The sequence below is a fragment of the Pelecanus crispus genome, chromosome Z (genome assembly GCF_030463565.1).
Source record: "Pelecanus crispus isolate bPelCri1 chromosome Z, bPelCri1.pri, whole genome shotgun sequence".
Lineage (NCBI taxonomy): Eukaryota > Metazoa > Chordata > Aves > Pelecaniformes > Pelecanidae > Pelecanus > Pelecanus crispus.
The window spans coordinates 28,133,240-28,157,838 of record NC_134676.1 but is presented as its reverse complement, the minus strand read 5'-3'; the positions used below and the strand labels follow the sequence as shown (position 1 = coordinate 28,157,838).

Sequence of the window (24,599 nt, the reverse complement as noted above, 5' to 3'; positions counted from 1 at the left end):
CAGTCAATCCCCTCATCCAGATCATTGATGAAGATATTAAACAGAACTGGCCCCAATACTGAGCCCTGGGGAACACCACTTGTGACCAGACGCCAACTGGACTTAACTCCATTCACCACAACTCTTTGGGCCTGGCCATTCAGCTGTTTTTTTACCCAGCAAAGAGTACACCCGTCCAAGCCACGAGCAGCCAGTTTCTCTGGGAGAATGCTGTGGGAAACTGTGTCAAAGGCTTTACTAAAGTTTAGGTAGACAACATCCACAGCCTTTCCCTCATCCACCAGGTGGGTCACCAGGTCATAGAAGGAGATGAGGTTAGACAAGCAGGACCTGCTTTTCATGAACCCATGCTGGCTGGGCCCAATCACCTGGTTGTCCTGTACATGCCACATGATGGCACTCAAGATGATCTGCTCCATAACCTTTCCTGGCACTGAGGTCAGACTTACAGGCCTGTAGTTCCCCGGATGCTCCTTCCAGCCATTCCTGTAGATGGGTGTCACTTGCTAACCTCCATTCAACTGAGACCTCCCTGGTTAGCCAGGACTGCTGATAAATGATTGGACATGGCTTGGTGAGCACTTCTGCCAGCTCCCTCAGTACCCTTGGGTGGATCCCATCCAGCCCCATAGACGTGTGTGTGTCTTAAGTGGTGTAGCAGGTCGCTAACCATTTCCCCTTGGATTATCAGGGCTTCATTCTGCTCCCTGCCCCTGTCTTCCAGCTCAGCAGGCTTGGTACCCAGAGAACAACTGGTCTTACTATTAAAGACTGAGGCAAAGAAGGCATTAAGTACCTCAGCCTTTTTCTCATCCTTTGTCACTATCTTTCCACCCACATCCAGTAAAAGATGGAAAGCCCTCCTTTTGTTGTTAAAGTATTTATAGAAACATTTTTTATTGTCTTTTAGGGCAGTAAACCAGATTAAGTTCTTGATGGGCTTTTGTCCTTCTAATTATGTCCCTGTATAACCTCATGGCATCTTTGTAGCCCTCCTGAGTTGCCTGCCCCTTCTTCCAAAGGTCATAAACTCTCTTTTTTTCCTTGGGTTCCAGCCAAAGCTCTCTGTTCAGCCAGGCCAGTCTTCTTCCTGCTGGCTCATCTTTTGGCACATGGGAACAGTCTGCTTCCATGCCTTTAAGATTCTTGAAGAATGTCCAGCCTTCCTGGACTCCTTTGCCATTCAGAACTGCCTCCCAAGGAACTCTGCCAATCAGTCACCTAAACATGCCAAAGTCTGCCTTCCGGAAGTCCAAGGTAGCAGTTATGCTGAGCCCCCTTCTTACTTGTCTGAGAATCGAAAACTCTACCATTTCGTGATTGCTATGCCCAGGAAGTCCTGCTTCGGAAATCAAAGGATTTTCTGAAACCCCACATTTAGTGTCAAATAATGCGCTGATGTAGCAGTTTTCTCTGTTATCAGGATATAATAATTACATTTGGTATAATATTTGTAGGAAGAAGAATATCAGAGGTGTTAACTAGGTCTTTTGGGCTGAAGTAGTTTTAAGTCTGGGACAACAGGCATGCACCTACCACTTCTGCATTGATTGGCAATTTGCATATTAGCTGGTTTAATTCAATGCTTCCTACATCTACTCTGTTTTAAAAGCTACTAAACAAACCCCAGCATAATTCTAATCCAGGCAGTCCTTCCTCTTACATGTGAGGAATTGCTCCCCAGAGGCTCAGTAGTTGATGCGAAGTGCTTATAAATTCTGCTAAGAACACCAGATGATGAATACTGAATTCTTCCCCTCCACCCCATCAAGTTTAAAAAAGTACTTGCTTGCCAGATCTTTGTTACTTAATTTCATTCTGGTTTTGCACTGATCTTTTGCAACAGCTTTATATTCAACAACAAATACCTTCCCTGAAACTTATCAATGCCAGCAAGTACTTCACCTGGGACAGAATGACCCAACTCGCTGGAACAGGCTAGGTACTGACCTGCTAGGTAGAAAACAGCTCTGCATAAGAGGATCTAGGGCTCCTAGTAGGAAATAAGTTGAACATGGGTTAGCAACACCTTGCAGCAATGAAGGCTAACTGCATTCTGGGCTGTGTTGGCAAGAGTGGCCAGTAAGTCGAGGGAAGTGATTATTTTCCTTTCTCAGCACTAGTGAGGCCACGTGGGATTCTCTGCCCTGTTGTGGAGCCACCTGAAAGACTAACAAATTAGGCCATATCCAGTAAAGGACCAGCAAGGTGGTTAGAGGGCTGGCAGGCATGGCACATAAAAAGAAGCAAAAGGAAATGGGCTTGTTTAGCTTGGAGAAAGGAGGTCTAAGAGGACATCTGTACTATTTGCTAATGTAATTGAGGATGACTATAGAGAAGGTGGAGTTAAATTTTTCTCAGAAGAGCAGAGGAGGTCAGAAGTTGCAGCCAGGGAACTTCTAGTATAACGAAGAAAGTTCACGGTGAGGTGGTCAACCACTGGGAGACATTGCACAGTGAAGCTGTGGGATCTTGTGGAGATTTTCAAAAGTTGACTGAAGAAGGCCTGGAGCAATGTGATCTAGCTTTGAAGCTAACCCTTCTTTTAGCAGGAGTTCAGACTACAGCTCTCCAAAGTTCCCTCCCAACTCAAGTTTTTCTGACTCCATAAATTAAAAAATAACTGTCTGTAAATGTACAACACTTCCAGCTTCCTGTAACTAAAAGAGATATTGCAATTGTTACATTTAACTAAACCCTTAAAGGAAGTGTTCTGGACTCAAAGGTTGTACACAGGCTTGCTGGTTTAAACACAAGTCTAAATTTTTTTGGGCAAGATCATATAGCTTGGGTTATTTGTTGTCCTCCTGAGCCTGTATGGATTTCCTCTGGATCTGGCAGAAATCTGGGAGCATGCAGCAAAATGTCAGTGTATGAAGGACTGCAGGACCAGAGTCCGAGAAAATAATTTTGTAAAAATTCAGGCATCTACATGCCTGGAGGGATTCTCCAATGTGCTTAGGCACCTCACTACATCACTAGGCACCTTGCACACATCCTTAGAGACATAAATATATGGACATATCTGTAATCAAATTGTTATTCTCAGACTGCGATTTCCCTTTTTCACACTTGGATAAGATTCCTTCATGTAACTTGTTGCTGAAGCAACACATTTCCCTTTTAGAGAGATTTCTCTTGTTGTGGAGGTTCAAACTAAAATAATCTTAAGCAAAATCTTATGTTGAGTTTTCTTTGACATTCAGTGCTTGTGATATTACTTTGTTTTCCCACCTATTAAGTAGCTATAAATTCTCTCTGTAGGCCAGATACCTAGAGACATCATGATTTGGAGGGGAGGAGGAGTTTTCTTGGGATTGCTGATCTTTTTTGAGGACTGTGATTTAATATGGAAACTAAAGATTTTGTCTTTGCTAACTGATGGTTATGTAAACATTTTATCACAATTTTTTTCTTTTTGCCGATTGTAAATGAAAGTACTTTTAAAGCTTGAAAAAACGCCATGAAAACTAAATATATTGATCTTAATGATCAATTAAGATTACTCCTGTTTGTGAATTCATTAAAACTGTTTTTAACCAGCCTCATTTATGCTAGGTTATATTATACGTGTGGCTTAACTGAAATTCTACCTCCAGAGCCAAGTCCAGAATTGAATGACTGAAAACTAGGGAAGTATATTACCAAGCAGCTCTTTTTCTGGTTTGCATTTCTGCTTAAAATTCAGACTTTTAAGACTATTTCAAAACAAAATATACTCCAGGCATTATGGTTTTCTCTTGTCTAATTAATTCCAGTGACACTTAGTTTTGACAGCATGGTTCCTCCATATACTATCATGCAGAAGACAGGAAGAGTTAACCATATATTTGACACTTCTTTACTTATTAAAAGGTCTGAATTTTAATAGACTGTCACAAAACTGTCCTTACATAACAGTGAGTAAAACTCCTTCCTGCTGCTGTAAGTAGGCATCTATGTACAGCACTGTTCTCTTTTATTGTCAAATATTATTATAAGTCATTATATACAGGGGAGATTTATTGCGTGTTCCTGCAGAAAATACAGTAGGAGAAAGTGAGTGAGTGTCTTCTGGTTATATTCCAGTTATTAGCAGGGTACCAGATTTGTGATGACATAATAGACCACAAGTGACATAAAATAAAGAAAAACCAGGCTCTGCTACTCTGTATTTTACTGTTATGTGCTACTCTTTCAGCTACGGAGTTGAAACTTCCAGGGGAAGATCTATATTTTTATTATGGAAAGCATGCTGGAGCTTTTTTTAAAAATTATTTTAGACTTCACGGATAGAGGAAGAGATTCAGTACTAATTTCTTAATGTGGACCCTTGACTGCGGTATAAATTTTATTGAAGAGAGCACAGATGTCAAAATGTCAAGTACTTATATATAGGTCTGAGAATTACTGTGTTCACAAGAAATGCATCTAGGTTAAGAATACTTAGTAAAACCATACAGACCTCTGAGTGTGAGGAATCTCACTGGAATAACAGTGAGAGTCCATTGCACTTACAGTCAATAGTAGTAATAAATCTTTAGCAGCAACAGAAAGATTTAGAAATAAAGCTGCACTCATTGAAATGTGTGCTAAATATTCCGGAGCAAGGTGAAAACTGGCCTGTAGGATTAATGTCTTATTTCTTCAGAAGGAGATGCCAGAAATACAAATTCCATCATGCATGCTGTTCACTTTTGGTACAGTCCAGTTTTGTTGCAATGACATTATTAAAGTGTTCCTACTACAGTGTTTTTTCTGCTTGCCTTCCAAACACAATTATTTGAGGGAGAAAAATTATCCGTTCTAAGCAGCTGCATTATGTGGACCAGTGGATACGGTTGTTATGTTTGTTTTTCTTTTCTGAGGAGAAAAATGGGACAGTGGAGAGAGTAAGCAATGTAATTTTTGTCTGTTAGAAACTGGACTAAGCCTGTATCACATGGAATATCATGGGCTTGTCACAAGACAGGAACCTGGAGCACAGATTTGAACCATTAACAAAATGTAATGTATTCAGTCCTCTGCACTGTTGCAGGCTCCCATTATAAGCCAGTGTTTAAGGTGAGTCACAGCTGCCCTCCTTTTCTGAGGATGATGTTGTTCCCAAACCAGCTTATTGAAGTCGGTGCTAACAGGGAGAAAAATACCACCATGTCAAATGTTTTTCCTCTTTCATGGTGTTCCTGTGTGCAGCTATACTGAGGAATACAAGCTATTGGACACCATTAACTTACATGTTCACTCTTTGCTTTTAAGAGTTTTACCATTTAGCCTGGGGTTAAATGTAATATTTCCCTGGCTCAATACCCAGTTTCAGTCATGCAGTTTTAACACAAGTAACACAATACAAGCCAACATGAAATGACTGCATTGCAGTTCATAGCTGAGAGCCTTGGTGTTTGCACGCATTTTCAGCACAGCCAAATGCTGTTTTAACCAACTTATCTTTTGAGAGCTCTGTAAGTAACATAATACTTACTTATTCCTTTTTTTAGTTAAATGAACCTAACTACACTTCTGTGCCTTGGAATAACATCAGTGTACATACAGCTAGTAAAGTACTAGACCACTTTTTGAGCAATACATTTGTTGCCAGAATATAACATTTTGTCGTGGTTTAGCCCCAGCCAGTAACTAAGCACCACGCAGCCGCTCACTCACTCCCCCTCCTCCGATGGGATAGGGGAGAGAATTGGAGGAGTAAGAGTGAGAAACACTCCTGGGTTGAGATAAGAACAGTTTAATAATTGAAATAAAGTAAAATAGTAAAGATAATAATAACAATATAATAATGATAATAACAATAATAATATACAAAGCAAGTGATGCACAATGCAATTGCTCACCACCTGCCGACCGATACCCAGACAGTTCCCGAGCAGCAATCGCTGGTCCCCAGCCAACCCCCCCCAGTTTATATACTGAGCATGACGTCATATGGTATGGAATAGCCCTTTGGTCAATTTGGATCAACTATTCTGGCTGTGCCCCCTCCCAGTTTCTTGTGCACCTGGCAGAGCATGGGAAGCTGAAAAGTCCTTGACTAGCATAAGCAGTACTTAGCAACAACTAAAAACATCAGTGTGTTATCAACATTCTTCTCATACTAAATCCAAAAGACAGCACTGTGCCTGCTCCTAGGAAGAAAATTAACTCTATCCCAGCCGAAACCAGGACACATTTCTTCAAGGTTTAAGCTATGCTTGCTTCAGCTGAATTCAGTGAGTGCAGTGGCTATTGGGAAACTTGCTTTTATTTAAATGATGAAAAATACAGCCTGCAATTGGGATAACGTATGTACTTGTGAAGATTGTGTGAGTAGCCAGTAATACACAAGTGTACATTTAACCACTTACAAGCATGCTAACCGCCATATGCCTGGACCGTTCATTTGCACACAAAAATAAAGCTAAATAATTATGCACTTGTAGTTATCTTCAAATCTCTGTCTCAGAGATTAATTATGTCTAAAATAGTTTAAAATCACTGGGCTGCTTTTTTATGTGTTGCAGGTTATTTTCTGGTTCTGCCTATCCCATCACAGGTCAGTGATTTTACCATTTATGTCACACAAATTTATAATCTTACGGAAGTCGCCAAAAGGAGGAAATGTCTCCCAAAGGAAAAGCTTGAGGGCCGTGGTGATTTCACACATCTAATTAGGCTGTCACCTCCACTTTTTCCTCCCTCTCTCAACTGCCATGGGATCTCTGGCTGATGATATGTTACTTGTTAAATCAAAGTGTCAAATGGAGTTTTTTAACCAAACCGAACATTTAAAATATGATGGTACACTCTCTTCCAAGTCCCTGTTTGGCTAATTCTGCAACGCAGTGAAGTTACGATCTGCAAGCTTTAATTTATAGAAATGTTGATCTTATTTTTTGAGTATTTGTAGCTCAAATTTTGCATCTTGCATCGAATGTTGAGCTGTGAAAGAGAGGACGTATGAGCTTCTCGGCAAGAAGAAGAAATATTTTCACAGAGAAAGTGTTAATGAACTTCATTAAGACATGCAACGAACATAATTTAATGGCTCTTTGTCACAGCTGAGTAAATTTCTTTCCCTGCATTTTATCCTTGGATTTAATCAATCACGGATTTCAGAACATTTCAAAGTTTGGCTTGTCATTTTACCTTATACTATCAGTATTTCAAAGAATTGAAAACAAATTGTATATTGTGATAGATACTGTTTGAAATAACTACTTATTCCAGACCTTTGGCTTGTTTAAGGGAATGTCATTGCTGAAAAGTATGGAACACAATTAATTTTTTAATCTACTCTGACTGCATGTCATGGCAGATGTAATTCTTTCCTTGTGTGTCCAGTTTTGGGCCCCTCACTACAAGAAAGATATTGAGGTGCTGGAGCGCATCCACAGAAGGGCAACGAAGCTGGTGAAGGGTCTGGAGCACAGGCCTTATGAGGAGTGGCTGAGGGAACTGGGATTGTTTAGCCTGGAGAAGAGGAGGCTGAGGGGAGACCTTATTGCTCTCTGCAACTACCTGAAAGGAGGTTGTAGTGAGGCGGGTGTTGGTCTCTTCTCCCATGTAGTTAGCGATAGGATGAGAGGAAATGGGCTCAAGCTGCACCAGGGGAGATTTAGATTGGCTATTAGGAAAAATTTCTTTATGGAAAGGGTAGTCAAGCATGGGAACAGGCTGCCCAGAGAGGTGGTGGAGTCACCATCCCTGAAGTGTTCAAAAAATGGGTAGATGTGGCACTTTAGGACATGGTTTAGTCTAGTCTACCCTTGATTGGCTTAGTGTGGACTTGGTAGTGCAGGTTAATGGTTGGACTGGATGATCTTAAAGGTGTTTTCCAACCTAAACGATTCTATGATTCTATGATTCTATCTATTCTCACTGTACTCACCTGGTTCCCTTGTTCGAAGCACCAGTTTGGTATTGTGTCAAATGTATGGAATATCACTACTTTCATAGCTGATGCAGAATCAAAGTCACTATGCTATACAAGTATAAATACTTAAATGAAGGAATGATACAGAGTTACTGCTAGAATAGAATAAGACATATGTAAATTTTTTAAACTATTCATGCAAAAACTTGTATAACAACATCTATAGTGATAGTTAACAGTTTGTCCAGGACACTGTTATTTACTGACATTTATAATATAGTTTATTTTTTATTTATTCTTACCCATTTTTCAACACTTTGTCTGCCATATACAGAATGGGAAGGCTTGATAGGAGAGGATGATACAAATGTAAGGTTTCACGTACTGCAACAAACTAATAAGCCACAGGAATCGGGGAGGAATTACTTGCAGAATTATTATGTGACTGGAACTGAGGGAAACTTAGGATTGTTCTGTCCATAATTTTTTTTTTCATTGAAGAATCTCAGATTTTACGTATAGGCCAACTCTACTTACTACTCAGACTTCTAGATAGACAAAAGAATAATCTATTCTCTTCCCTATCTCTGACTGTAAAATGCTGTTCCCTGGCTCTCTTAAACCAATGACCTTTTTACCCAACATCTACCAGTCTTTGTTCCTGCTAGTGGGAAAAAAACCAAGAGTTTTTGGTCACACATTATATATGTCAAGTTATTTTGGCTTTTAACAAATCAGCTTTTCTCAGGATAAACATGTGACTGACAAAGTGTCTTCAAAGGCTCACAGAAACCCATTTATCAGGCAGACAAATGTTTTTATCTGACTTTTTTGGGGGATTGTAGAAAGTTGGGAGAGTAATGTAAAGTACCAAAATTAAGAAAATAGTGTGAAGTGACACTGACTTTACATCCATAGTGTTAAAAAAGGTCTACATTCTCAAGGATAGGCAAAGGACGCCCACCTGCAAATTTCTTAATGTCATGTTAGCTGGACTGAAAGTATTTGCTGTACACTGGTTAGCAGTGGAGAGCCTCATATGAAGTTGAGGGAGTATGGATTAATATAATCCATGTGATGCATGACTCTCTATTGTGCTGTGCATTGCTTTTGTCTGGCATTTGTCAGACCTGCTCATTTTCACAGAGCACAAGTATTTTCCTAATCCGCTAGAATTCAGGGTGATTTTCAAGGTTCGTTCTGAAGCTGCAACTAGGAAGTCTTGTTAAACGGACATTGTAAACCGATACATACAGTCATCTTAAAAATTTTCCATTTAGACATTACAACAGTGCCTCCTGGCACTATTGTAAATACGTAATTAAAAAGCCTGTTTAGCATCACAAACACCTGCAAGTGTATTGGCACCATACAGAGGATTATTCTGATCTGTTATTCTTCATTCTGACATTAGATTAGTTAATCTATTTCATTGACTCCAAATGGGTCATAAAAAAGATGTGGGACTATTAGCAATGGAAGTTTCCTTTTTCACTCATATGCTGTTTTGTGCTAGGTGAGGTAGACAAGGTCTTTTGTCAGGTGCTTTGGGACATGTGTGAGTTTCAGACCCTTATTAATTTTGGTAGCCTGTTCCTAATGAGGCTAGGCCTAATTCAGTGTCTTTTTCTGAAACCGGTAGGAGGTCTTTGGTTTGGGGGTTTGGGGTTTTTTTTGTTTGGGGTTTTTTTGGGGTTTTTTTTAAGCATTGTTTCTCTTCCCCCACCCTTTCATTTCATTGGAACAAAGGTGGTAACAGCCACTCTAAGGATGAAGCGAAATAAAATAAAGCTATTTCCTCCCATTTACAAGGAAATAATTTTACACACTACTGCAATATAGTTACAGTAAGGAGAGTTAATGGCTGAATAAATACTGAAGAAATAATCAACTGTTAGTTTTAATATTGTACAGATGCTTTCACTAGGAGCGTAGTTTTATTAATTAGTTCTTAGTGTCATTTGCTTTGATTTGCTGTGTTGGATGCATCTGTTATTAATGTAGGTGTACGTACTTCAGGCTTTTTGTTTTAATTCAGCAATAATTAAAAGTTAGTGATATTCATGGACTCTGCTCTGTTTTCAGTCAGAAGCAGGACTAGGCAAATAAGAAATTAACATTCAGACAATAAAGCATGTAGCCAAAATGAACAGTTTTGATGTGAAATGAGATGATTAATGTAGATGACTGCATGGGCAATTTAAAGCTTTAGTGAAATATATTTTTTTGCTTTGAAATTTAATTAATGCTAGCACATTGCACAGTGCTATGCACTGTTCAATCATGTGCAGCATTTACAATCATTCTGATTTTCAGGATTGCCATGGAAGTGCATTTCAAATTGCAAAGTCACAGCAATTTCTAGCATGACAGGGTCAGTTCAGAGCTGGGCAAAGAGTGCAGTGAATTTAGCATCTAAACCTGAGAGTAGCAAAATCCAGAGGAAGCTCCGCAGTTGCAGTGGAAGAAAACAGGAATTAGGGGTATTAGGACAGCTTAACTAAATGTGTTTTATCTGAAGCTTGTCTGTTAGGATTTTCTCACTAATGCCAGAGGGAACTGTTGGATCAGGGGAGAAGATAGTGTGAAAATAGTATGTTCAGTGATAACGCCTAGGGAATTTGTCAACACTTTCATCTTATCATCTGGGATTACCTGAGTTTTTGATAAAGTCTGTGCTCTATATATTGCATATTGTTAACAACCATCTTGTAAAAATATTGTTTTATAGGAAGAAAAAATTCCACATATTGGCTGGCTTTTACAGCCCTGTGTTGCTAAATTTGAATGCTAATTGATTATTTCTGTTATGAGTATCAAGAAAGCAGTACTTTGGTCTTTTTCTCTATAGTGTGTTGTTGATTTAGCTAGCCAAGCAAGAGCAGTATGAAATAGCAGTGTGCTGCTGTTTGTTGCAATAATCACTACCAGTATTCAGTTTGTAAATTATTCTAATGAAGAAAATGGAATAACTCTGATCAATTTTTTATCCTGAGAAATCTGTTATGGAATAAATAAAAATGATGCTAGCATCTGGTAGTATCTGGCACTTTTTTTAAAGATGTAGTTATTGACATGATAAAGTTCTTAAAGCAGAAGTGACAATGACAATGTACTGCAAAGGTACTGGTTTACCATATTCCCTGTTTTACTGCCTTATCAGAAAATACAGCTGTGAAGAAAATTCCTCATCCTACCAAGTAATCTATTACCTGTCACAATCTCTGCAGTTACTGATCTTCTTCTATGCATTTATTAATATATCTCATTTGGATCTGAGGAAAAGCAGGAGCAGCTATTACTTTTGTTATTACCGCGTTTCAATTAAAATAATATCTCACTACACAGGAAACTCATCTGTTAAGACAGAGTATTATTTCATTAGAAAAAAAACATTTATCAGCACTCCTGCATGTGTAAATTTTAGATATATTATAAGGTGAACGTCCCTGGAACTGTAAGGAGAGTTAATAGCATAAGACTCTTAAAGCAAGAAAATATTTTGGTTTTCAAAACTAACAGATAATGTAAAGGTCCAGAGCTAGATCACATTGTTCTGCACTTAATACATAAACCAGAACTAATATCATTAGCCCAATGAGAGGAAACATGAAGGCAAAATGTCATTTTTTTTCCTGTTGGAATTAATTTGAGCCTGAGACCACAAACTTTCAGGTTGTAAATCTCACATCTGAGGTACAGGAAACAAATCAAAAGTAGACATATTAGGCACATAAATTTAATACAAGCATGCCAGAGGAAACAAAAAAATAAACTAATACCTGAATTAAATTTGTACCAATGACTGTTGTGGAACCCTTTGACTTTCACATGGATGGTATTTCTGTTATAGCACTGGAAAAGCTTTGGTCAACCTCTCCAGCTATGGTTTTCATCTCTGGAATTTCCCTCAAGGTGGGCATACACTGGAGTAGATTGATGATTTGAAGATATGTGCAAATTGTTTTCCAGGGAAAAAACTGTGGTGGTTTTTGTTTTTTTTTTTTTTATTTCATGGAGAGGACAGAACTGTTCTCAAGTACTGTTGTAGAGAAAAGAAGAAATACTTGTTATGGAGGAATATTAGTTTGTGGCAGTTCTTTATGTAAGAATATTGGAGTGTTAGTACCTCTGAGGCAGTGAATGTCATAATATAACAAGTAAGAACTGAAGTTCCAACTCTCTGACTGCATGGATGGTTTTAGACATCCAAAGATGGTGGCTTTAGAAAATGGAGTTCTTCTGCCAGTTCTGGAGTTATTACAGTTTTCTTACATTTGTCGTCTTAACTAAAAGTGTTTGCTTTAATTACCTCCTATTATAAACAGTTAATTAGATGTTATATTTGACTGAAGTTACTTGCTCCATGGGTTGTGATTCCTTTCAAAGTCTTTTCTGATCAAAGTAGTTATTAGCAGATTATAATTAAGTATAGTTCTGAAATATTGTCATCTTTGAATTCTGAATGTGCTGTTTATCAGGGTTAAAACAAAGACAAATCTGGATATTCTTACTCATTATCCTACTTACAGGCATTGGAGTTCTTCACTATGAATTGTTATATTCTAAACAATAGCATATGGGAAGATCCTAGTACAAGTAAATAAAACACTGATTAAAGCACAGTATAATTCTTATGAAAGGAGTTTTTCTCCTCTTGGAGCTATTTTAGGACTACATTTATAACCTTATTTTCCAAAATATAAATAATATTTTACTCTTACTTTTAGAGTGTTTTTTTTAATGAGAGTACTTTTTTCCACTTGTGTAAAATGCATTCCTCACAGACAAATGACCTAAACAACACAACATGAAAAAAACAACTGCAGGCTAGTTTATATCTACTTTATAATAGGTGTGTTAAAGCAAAAGGCAACAATCAGAGAGTCCCATAGCCTGAGTGCCTCCATTGCAAAGAAGTCTGATTTTACTTTCATTGCTTTATTTTCTCCCAGTGAAGTGTATACTTGCAGACTGATTTCTCAGAAGGGTTTGGCTATCATTTAGATACCAGGCTATGAATTGCAACAGACAATGTTAAGTATAAAAAATATATAGCCATCTGGTAACCAAAGTGTGTGTATGATGTAAAATAATTCCAGACTCGGGTCCCCTCATCTGAAGAGGACGCAAGCATGTATTTTGTACATTTGTACAATGGGGGAAAATCATTGAAGTATGTAGAATTTCTGCTGTGGAAAGAAAATACAGGTTGTTAAAACTCGGTAAAAGAGCAACAGAAGAGAATATTCATTTTAGCATGACATGAATTTCTTTTGAGCTGCCACTTGCCTTTTCACCAAACGACAGAGTTTGAGATTACACGTTACTCTGTGGGCAAAACCAAAGACTTACATTACAAATATCATTAGTAGTTTTTGTATTTTAAAATAAACTTGAATTCTTAAAAATGTGTTTCTAGGATCATCCTGGATGTCAAGTCAGTGTGTGCCTTGTGCTGTGTAAGCTACCTTCTTTAGAGGCTGTAGCAAAGTGTGCTATAGCAAAAAGAAAAAGAAAAGCAGATAGTTTTGTGATCAGTAGTAGCTGCTCAAAAAGCTAGTACCACCCTCAGGATGACAATGCTAGATTAAAATCTATATACGTATATGTACACACATAAAATTTTTTTTTTCTGATGAACACTGTTTAAAGGTAATGAGAAAAGGGAGCAATGTCTGACCAACAATATGATATTTAATTTTTACATATATAAATTTATGAAAATGTAATATATGATTTATTAAAGGCGTACAAAAAACCTGTAGTGTTTTCCCCATGAGATTTATGTTCTGACCAGTGGCATGACATAATAAACAAGAGCTACAAATATTGGAAAGGAAGGGTTGATGAAGGGTAAAATGACAATTGATGTCATTGGTTACTTGCATTTGTTAGGTGGTTGTTCAGCTATTTTAACTGTTCATAGTTAGAGTTCTCCTTTGCCATTTGTCACTTTTATGGTTTATTGTGAATATTGCTGCGGGGAGGGGGTGAGGTCTTAAGGAACGATTTGAAAGATGAGAGGAAGGGGACTTTCTCTATGGGCTGCAGGCAGGGTTATGTTCTGTATGAAGAGAGACAGAAAATATGAAAAAGAAAAAAAACAGGAAAATACACTGAAACAGGTATAATTGGAAGCTGCAGTAGGTTCAGGATGGAAGGGATACAGATGTTTGGTGGGGCAGAGGGATTGTGGAGGATCTGCAAGGCAATTAGGAAAAAAATCAGTTAGTATAACAGGAAAGAATAAGCTAATGGTGCAGCTCAGAGAGCAGCTTATTTATAGCAGTTTATTGATAGGAGGAGAATATTATTCTTAGCAGCATCTTTTGAATGTTCTTCAGGAGAATTACATGGGTATAAGAGAGGCCAAAGCACAGTACAATGGCCAAAGGACTTGTCATCAAAAAGAAAGGTTAATGCTTTTAAACTCTCAAGACTTGGAAACTTTTTTCTTTCATCGTTCATAGTGTTTTGATATTTCTGTGCATCACAAGGAAAGTGGTTACTTGGTAAAATTAAGATTATTTGCATAAAATATTTCAAAGTTATCTATATAAAGAAACACAAAACTATTTGATTAGCCTTCTCTGCGTATTTCTAATATTAGAGTGTTGACTGGGAAAGCCCAACAATGTTTATGTATGAAAGAATGTAAAGAATTTCACTTTAAGAGTAAAAATTAACCATTTTATTTGCATTTTTGAAATCACTCTGCTGGCAATGCAGCTATTGAACTGTTTTTGCTAAGTTCTTTCAACTAATATTGACAAGCAAGCACTAGCTCTGCTGGATGGAGTGTCCAAACGGGTTGTGAGTACTTGTCTTCCTGCAGCATGGTACAGTAAAGTTGCCCACAGGAGAAATCTTAAAGCAGTTGAGTGAATATGCTAGGCCACTTGCCAAGCTTTGTCTCTTTAGGACCAGAAAATGTATGAGCTCTGTGTGTGTTCTCAGGAAAATCTCAATTATTGGAACAAAAATTTCTGTTCAGATTGAGGGAGCAATCTGATAAAGTTAAACAAGTTAACCAAGCCCAGGCATTTAAGTATTTCTTTCAGCTTTCTTTCCCTTCCAACTACGTTCTGCAGGACAGAGGCAATTCCTGTGGAGGCTAGATTTTTACAACAACAGCAATTAAAGACCAGCAGAGTTGCTGGGGAATTTGTCCATTCTTGTGGCTGATTGAAAAGAGACACAGGACAAGGATTGCTAGTATTTTAGCTGCTTCCAGCTACTTTATATTTAATTCCTGCTCTGCAGCAGATGTATGAGATGGTAGCAACTGCTAGGTGAATAAAACCCAATCTGGGAAGTTCAATAAGAAAGTAGGTGGAAAAAGAATAATACATGTATCAAACAAAATACAAATCTGGTTGGTTCTGTCCAAAGCTTGGGAACTACTTTTTCTTCTGACAGTCTGCTCAATGTGTTGTGCATCTCTGACAAATGTCCCACAGAAAAGTTGTCCCTGGAAAGGAAATAATGTACAATATGCTAAGGTGTGAATGGTCAGTGTTAAATATGTCAACTTATCTTTCTGTGGAAAGTGCTTCACGTTGAAAACATCATTAACATAAAAAAAAAAAAAGAATCACCCAAAAGTATTTATTCCCTGTCTCACTTTAATGTATGTAGCTAAACTAGAATGTATCTGTTCAAAATCCTTTGGGGGGGGGGGGGGGGGGGAGGCGGGTAGGGACGGCTGGGGGATGGGACATGACACAACCCAAAATGTTCCAGTGTTTTTCTGTATACAGGACAGTGCCTTTTTAAATAAAGCAGTACGCCAGTACGCTGAAGTAGAAGGGAGAAAAAAAAAAAAAACCAATGAAGCTGGACATCTTTGATTCTATAGATCTCAAATGGAAAGTGTCTGTTTCATAATCAGCTTCCTTTAGACTTAGCACATCTTACTCCCAGTGATTAATCCCTTACAGGACTGCTTATATTCTAGAAATGTTCAGACAATTTGTTTCTGTAGGGGAAGTTACAATTTTTGCAGTATTTAACATGAATGCAGTTTATTACTGAGGAAATAGTGGTATTCTTTCTCCCATTCAGTCTTATTTGCCTGTATTTTAATTGTTTTAGCTAGAGGCACCTTGTTTAATAATTATATTAAACTTCACTATGTCTGGTAACAGATGACAGAGACACAGTAGGAAATCGGTTCTCCCTTGATACACTTGCAAATATATGCATATAACTTCTATTTACTGAGAAAGGAGAAATTAATCCCTATACGGTTTGTTTTGTAATTATAGAAGATCAACTATTTTTGGTGTGGTCAATTGTGGTCAGTTATGTAGCTCACAAAACAACATTTTTTTTTTTTTTCTGTGTGTATTGCAGGTAGCATAGTGTACCTTGGGATGATGGTGGGGGCATTCTTCTGGGGAGGCTTGGCAGACAAGGTGGGAAGGAGACAGTCACTCCTGATATGCATGTCTGTCAATGGATTCTTTGCCTTCCTTTCATCATTTGTCCAGGGCTATGGCTTCTTCCTCTTCTGTCGCTTGTTTTCTGGATTTGGGTAAGCTCCTCTGCTTTTGTTAATTTCCACAATTCTGTGTGTTAATAAAACTTTCCTGTTTGCAAAAGCACATTATTTAATGTAGAAATATAGTCTGTGTCAGGGGTGAGAGAATTAAACAAGGCAGCTACTATACTCCTAAATAACAACCTGAAGGAGAATAATAATGATTTTAGGGAAAAGACACAGACTTCAAATTGTGAGATTGAGTTTTGTTCTTTTTTGCAACAGACTTGCTTTGTGAACTTGATCAACTTGCTTAACTCTTTTATGCCTCAGCTTCTCTATGTATTGCTTGTTCAGTCAGCAAAACAATACCCTCTTCACAAGTGTACTGTAAGATTTCAGTAATATTTGTAAAATTTCTAATGTCTTTTTGTGCATAATATTGTTTATAATATCACTGCAGTCAAGACTGTCAAATTTAAAGTGGGACTGTGGAGTATGCCAAATCTCATTGCTGTCTCCAGAAGAATGGTGTTTGTGACCCTGTGTTTGCTTTACTTTTCATTTAAGTAACTTCTCAGTGGTTGGAGAAGTTTGAGATATTGGTAATGGTCAATTAAGTTCATTATTTTAAACTTACATGAGCAGAGATTGAGATACACAAGTAAATTACTATGAGAAAGCTTCTACCTTTACTGCACCTTTGGATAATCAAGAGCTCTGTTCTGCAGAGCAGTTAGTTTAGCACTTCTGGTAATTGCTTGATTTAGATCAAAACTCCAAATTACAATTCCATTTCAGGCCCGTATCAATCTTTAGGATGCGGTACAGACAGGAACTGTGGAGAGCACAGTGTGCTGTGTTGTAAAGCCATGCACATGCAGTCCACTGTTTGTATGTTTTGTTGGCTGTAGTTTATGTAGCCTTAGTGCACTAACACTGTTGTATGAAGTTTGCAGTTTTAGAAACCCCTTGAACTGGTCTGAAGTATGGTACTGCTAGACACGCACACCAAAAGGAAATTGCCATAGCACTAAGTACTACTAAACTGATTTAGGAAGGGGGATGGAAGGGCAAGGGGGGAGAGAAAGGAGAAGTAAGGAGTCTTCTTGCTAGAAGAATCTCCTTACTCTGTCACCAGATTGTCAGATAGGACTCTAAAAGAGATGAAGAGGAAATGGCAACTGTTCTAATTCTTTAAAAAAACTTAGAAAAACAAACCAAAAAATCTCATCCAGCTTCTTTACATGTTTTTCATATCATAGGTCACTACCAATTCCAGATGCTATGTTTTGTCTCATCCATAGAGAAACATTGTTCATGTAGCATGACTCTTTTCACACTTCCATGATCCCGTCAAAGTTCAGAAGCTTGTTGTATTCCTGCTTAGCCTGCCCATTTCATGAGGGCAGTACTGGACCCTTGTGCCACAAAGGTTTGTCTTTTGGCAGCAGGTTTGTGACACTGTTGGCTTTCACCCAGATTTTCCCTCTTGGGACATGTGGCAAAATATGTATTTGTCATACCTCATGCCAAACTTGCCTGCAGGGTCTCCTTCTCACCTGTAGCAGTAGCTTTTCAAGTAACGTAAAGTGCCTGTAGCTTTACTCATGATACAGATATGTCCTGGATTGGGAGGCATGTTCCATTGTGCACCCAGCTTGTGATTAATGGTCTTTGAAGGAGTAGGCCCTTCATATCTGTATCTTATGCCTCCGTGTGGGTCCCCACTGTGTCCAAAGACCTCCTACCTCATCTTTGAGAGCTGCATGAATAGATGATAAATAATTTGCCACCATGTACTACATTTTAACCCCTCAAAAAAACCAACCAACCAACCAACAACAATAAGAAAAAAACAAGACAGCATGAGCTGCAGAGTCATTCTTCATACCAATTACTGCAGAGAGAGATTCATGACTGGCTCACATTTGTTGTTTTCTTCAAAGACTGGATTTCTCCCCAGAAAAACCTCCTTCAGCTGGTATCAGAGTTGGATCATAAAAGCATTGAGGTTTCTAGAACTGAATCTGTGCTTCATACTTCCAGGATGAGAGAAAGCACATCTTTTTTCTTTTCTGACTGTTTGCCTGTGATGATGTAGTTTTTCCACCAGACTTTGCATGTTTGGAGCCCTTCTTTTTCATCTGCTCACTCACTCTCAAAGAAGGCTTACTTTTCACTTAAGAGTGATATTCAGGATGGTATTTGTGTCAGATCTGCCTTTCCTCTGTTTTTTGATCCCATTTTGGATATGATCTTGAGAGCAGGTGTAGCAGCAACAGATACATCATATGCCAAACACCAAGAAAGAAGGGAGAGCCTAGAACGTTCCAGCTGCAGAGGCAGCAAAATATAACTTTTTCACTTTTAAACAGCTGGGAACAAATATACTCACTGTTAGAGCACACATCTTACAGGTCCCTGTTTCCAGATACTTTGCATCAGATGCTGTGCAAGAAGGCAAACTCTTTTTGGTATCACTCACTGAAGAACTCCCAGATATTTGTGCCAGCTCTGAAGCCATATCTTCTTGCAGTATGACAGGAAATTTGCTTAAAGGGTTTGAATTAAATCTTGAACACTTATTGCATTCTTTACTACATCCCACATTTGCTCAAATGAAAAAGAAGTTGTGTCAGTTAGATGGGAATAGAAATTCAACTTAATTTCTCTTTATAACCTCTCCTCATTTCAGAGGTCCTGTCTTTGGACAGTAGGTGTCAGTTCCCTTTTCTTACTGAAAGACACTGAATATACATCTCTGTTACCGAGGGAGGAGGCTTTGTTCCAGTAATTTTTTGTGAATCAAAGCCCAAATATGAAATAGGAATAATTTTAAGCAAAGAACTGAATGGTATGTTTTAAAGACAAAATACTATTATTACTCAGATTGGAGAAGAGCTTTCTGAAGGGGCAGAGAGTTATCTGGTCAATTTCATATAATTAAAAATCAATAAAATACTAAGAAGTATTCAAAAGATATAAAATCGTTTAGGTGTGTAGAGTTTAAACTGGTCTGTTAACTTCTAGATAATATAAAAATAGATTAAGAAGCATGAAAAATAAAACCAGTATCTGATAGAAGGTTTTATTTATAAAAAATAATATAAAATATATACTTCTCAGATTCTTTTGCAGTCAAAATCTGTTTTAGAAATAAACTGCTCAGGGAAAAAAAATCCTTTCTAATATTTTTTTTTTCTTCATCTGAAAAACCTAAAACTAGTAAAAAACTTGTATGCAAGAAAGTGATTTGGAATACAAAACTGTATAAATAATATTAAGATATTACTGGGTAAAGGGCATCGAGGGATATGGAAGTCTAAAAGGTGAACTTAAGCTAGTGAAAAGAATAAAGAAATATTGGACAGTCTGCAAAAGTATTTCCTTTTACAGAAAATAATACCACCACAACTGTGATTCTTCAATTGATTAATCCAGAATCAAAACTCAGATGGAAATTTAATCCAAAAGCCTGATAAAGGTCTAGGAGGGCTTTAGACATGGTTTCCTACAACATAAAAAGATGTAGACAAGAAACTGAGAGCTGTATTCATCATTAGCCATTGGGGGAATGTGCAAAGATTTATCACCGAAAAGCACCTTGTTAGATCTGTCTTTGAAATTGTCAAAGGAAGTTTCTCTACTACCAGAACATGACTCATAACATTGCTGCTAACTTGAATGGAACTGGAGTTGTTGCCTATTCAACATTGCCAATGTGAAGTATTATTCTCAGCTAGAGAGTTTTATCTAACCTCTACTACAAACCCCCCCATATTTATTTAATCTAAGCTATTAGTTTGCTAATTTTGATACTTTTAGGTAATTTCAGATGCAGTTTTTCTAAGTAAAACAACTCAATTTAGAATGAAGTGCTTAAAAGTGTACTATGTATCTGTATTATCCCTGCAAATTTCATTTTGGTTGCTTTGAAATAGCCAAAGATGATACAATCTGGGAAAATGTACCATGCTTATCCAGCCCAAATGGTACTTCTAAAAGTAATCAAAGTTTTCATGCAGTAAAAGGCTAGCTGAAATAAATACCCTGAGATGAACTACAGTTTAGAAATTCTTCAGACAATCTGATATGTTTGCTCCCAGATGAAATTGATTTTTTTCATGAACAGCGTAAAAAATGCTAAATAAATGTGTCCTATTTTACAATCTAGATATTATGTCCAGACCAGAGAGATTTCTTTTAATTTTCCAAAATTGCCAGTTTGGCCAGATTTCTTCTACAAACCCACAAAAATATTAGGAAATACAGCTTAGATGTGGCTAACTTACGTAACTAAAAGCTATGAAGAAGCCTATTCCCTGCCTGTTGCCCCTTGTGAAGAACAGTCTCTCTCCAGATGTACTATCATATATAATCATAGAATTATAGAATCATTTAGGTTGGAAAAGATCTTTAATATCATCCAGTCCAACCATTAAACTAACATAATCAAGTCCACCACTAAACCCAATTAAGGGTAAAGTAGCAATTTCAAGTTTCCTGGCTTGGTGGCTAGGTTATTTTTAATGAAAGTAAAAACTAGGAATCATTAAGATTGGAAAGGATCTCTAAGATCATCATTCCAATCATCAACCCAACACCAGCATGCCCACTAAACTGTGTCCCAAAGTGCCACGTCTACCCATTTTTTGAACACTTCCAGGGATGGTGACTCCACCACCTCTCTGGGCAGCCTGTTCCCATGCTTGACCACTCTTTCTGTGAAGAAACTTTTCTTAATATCCAACCTAAACCTCCCCTGGTGCAGCTTGAGCCCATTTCCTCTCATCCTATCGCTAACTACATGGGAGAAGAGACCAACACCCACCTCACTACAACCTCCTTTCAGGTAGTTGTAGAGAGCGATAAGGTCTCCCCTCAGCCTCCTCTTCTCCAGGCTAAACAATCCCAGTTCCCTCAACTGCTCCTCATAAGACCTGTGCTCCAGACTCTTCACCAGCTTCGCTGCCCTTCTCTGAACATGCTCCAGCACCTCAATGTCTTTCTTGTATTGAGGGGCCCAAAACTGGACACAGTATTCCAGGTGCGGCCTCACCAGTGCTGAGTACAGGGTAACAATCACCTCCCTGCTCCTGCTGGCCACACTATCTCTGACACAAGGCAGGATGCTGTTGGCCTTCTTGGCCACCTGGGCACACTGCTGGCTCATGTTCAGCCGGTTGTCAAACAACACCCCCAGGTCCGTGTCAGCCAGGCAGCTTTCCAGCCACTCTTCCCCAAGCCTGTAGCGTTGCATGGCGTTGTTGTGACTAAAGTGCAGGACCCGGCATTTGGCCTTGTTGAACCTGATACAACCGGCCTTGGCCCATGGGTCCAGTCTGTCCAGGTCCCTCTGCAGGGCCATCCTACCCTCCAGCAGATCAACACTCCCACCCAACTTGGTGTCATCTGCAAACTTACTGAGGGTGCATTCAATCCCCTCATCCAGATCATTGATAAAGATGTTAAACAAGACTGGCCCCAAAACTGAGCCCTGGGGAACACCACTTGTGACCAGTCGCCAACTGGATTTAACTCCATTCACCACAACTCTCTGGGCTCAGCCACCCAGCCAGTTTTTTATCCAGCAAAGAGTACACCCGTCCAAGCCCTGAGCCACCAACTTCCTAAGGAGAAAGCTATGGGAGACAGTATCAGAGGCTTTACTGAAGTCCAGGTAGATAACATCCACAGCCTTTCCTTCATCCACCAGGTGGGTCACCAGGTCATAGTAGGAGATCAGCTTGGTCAAGGAGGACCTGGCCTTCATGAACCCATGCTGGCTGGGTCCGATCCCCTGGTTGACCTGCACATGCCTGTTGAGCACACTCAATATGAACCGCTCCATAACCTTCCCCGGCATCAAGGTCAGGCTGATAGGCCTGTAGTTCCCCGAATGCATAGTGTTTCTTTTCCAGAAGACTTTAGACTATACTTTATTAAACCTGAGACTCACCTGCAGACAGCTTTCTTAACCCTTCATCAGAGAATATCTCCAAAGCTACCTGCAGTACTCCTTCCACATTACTAGGATCTACCAAAGAGTGCTGGTGTTAATGTAGTAGCACTAAATTAATCATTTAGATCTTTTCTCAAATTCTTCACACTCTTGTGAGGAATCAACAGTTAGCAAAAATCAAAAACTGTGGATGAAGTTTCTTGCAACTAGCAGTTTTGAGGTGATTGCCTGTGCAAATCCACCTGCGTTCACTTTTACTACCACTTTTGTATATTATGTATAGTGTTGTATATCCCCCTTCTCTTAATGGCCAAGACAGGAAGGACATGCAAGGAGTCCATATGCGCAACAACCGCAAAAATGTTCCAGCAGAGATATGGACCATGTGGACACAGTACAAGATTGTTGGCCTACACAAGCAGTTGCCTTCAGACACTTCAGATCTAGATCAATAGGCTGCTTTTATAATTGTGTGTCAACAGTATTTAGTATCATGTTGTATTTATCTTTTACCCTATTCATACCCACTTGCTCCACTTCTTTCTCATGAAACAGCTTGTATTCTCTCACCCTCAGAAGGTTGTAACCCTACTGCCCCTAATTCCTCTCCAGCTCCCAGCTGTCTCCCACCCATGACTATCAGTGTTTTTACACTGTGAGCTAATGAATAGCTCTGCAGGTGACTGGCTTCAAAGCTGATAGTGTATGCCAAAAGGGTAGAAATATTTTTCAGTCAAGCCAAGGAAGCAGTTGGCAAGGTCTGAGCTTTCCAAATAGCTTTGATCCAGCTGCTGCAGCTTCAGCTGTGGGTAAAGGTTGACTAACATAAACCTGGCATAGCTGGGAGATAAGTGGCCTTTCCTAAGACTGTTAGAAGGTATTCTTATGAGGAAAGGAAGATTATACAAAAGGGAGAGAAAGACTGGACAAGGGAAACATACAAATAAGGTAGAGAGCCTATATGACAGAAAACAATCAAAAGAAAAAGTAAAAACTTGAACAGAGCAATGAAGAAGAAGAAAATCTGCAAAAGAAAGCATTCATAAACAATGACTTTGTGATTACAAATACTGGCAGATCTGAAAGGAATTTATCTGACGTACCTAGCTGACCAAGTACTGCAGGCAAATTCTTTGTAATTATATGCTTGAATTTGATATCAAATTTTATTTGATTTTTTTTAAATTTGTTGGAGTGGGTCCAGAAGAGGGCCACAACAATGATCTGAGGGCTGAGAGAGTTGGGGTTGTTCAGCCTGAGAAGAGAAAGCTGCAGGGAGACCTTATTGTGTCCTTTCAGTACTTAAAGGGGGCCTATAGGAAAGATGGGGACACTTTTTAGCAAGGCCTATTGTGACAGGACAAGGCGTAATGGTTTTAAACTAAAGGACGGTAGATTTAGACTGGATATAAGGAAGACTACCTCGACTTTAGCAAAGCTTTTGACACCGTCTCGCATAATATCCTCCTCGGGAAGCTGGCAGCTCACGGCTTAGAGAGGCATACTCTTCACTGGGTAAAGAACTGGTTGGGTGGCCGAGCCCAGAGAGTAGTGATAAATGGTGTTAAGTCCAGTTGGCGGCCGGTCACGAGCGGTGTTCCCCAGGGCTCTGTTTTAGGGCCAGTCTTGTTCAATATCTTTATCAATGATCTGGATGAGGGGATCGAGTGCACCCTCAGTAAGTTTGCAGACGACACCAAGCTGGGTGGGAGTGTCGATCTGCTCGAGGGTAGGATGGCCCTGCAGAGGGACCTGGACAGACTGGATCGATGGGCCGTGGCCAACTGTATGAGGTTCAACAAGGCCAAGTGCCGGGTCCTGCACTTCGGTCACAACAACCCCATGCAACGCTACAGGCTTGGGGAGGAGTGGCTGGAAAGCTGCCTGGCCGAAAAGGACCTGGGGGTGTTAGTAGATAGCCGGCTGAACATGAGCCAGCAGTGTGCCCAGGTGGCCAAGAAGGCCAACAGCATCCTGGCTTGTATCAGGAATGCTGTGGCCAGCAGGAGCAGGGAGGTGATTGTTACCCTGTACTCGGCGCTGGTGAGGCCGCACCTTGAATACTGTGTCCAGTTTTGGGCCCCTCACTACAAGAAAGACATCGAGGTGCTGGAGCATGTTCAGAGGCGGGCAACGAAGCTGGTGAAGGGTCTGGAGAACAAGTCTTATGAGGAGCGGCTGAGGGAACTGGGGTTGTTTAGCCTGGAAAAGAGGAGGCTGAGGGGAGACCTTATCGCTCTCTACAACTACCTGAAAGGAGGTTGTAGTGAGGTGGGTGTTGGTCTCTTCTCCCAAGTAGCTAG

General features: G+C 39.3%; 1 protein-coding gene across 1 annotated transcript in view; it reads left to right on the top strand.

Annotated features, from left to right (window-relative positions):
- The window catches only part of SV2C (synaptic vesicle glycoprotein 2C), an 89,200-nt gene that overhangs the window by 6,400 nt on the left and 58,201 nt on the right, over nucleotides 1–24,599 (top strand). The window contains exon 2 of the mRNA XM_075726463.1: nucleotides 16,205–16,385. Coding sequence (XP_075582578.1) covers nucleotides 16,205–16,385 — 181 coding nt within the window. The remainder of the gene's footprint in view (nucleotides 1–16,204; nucleotides 16,386–24,599) is intronic.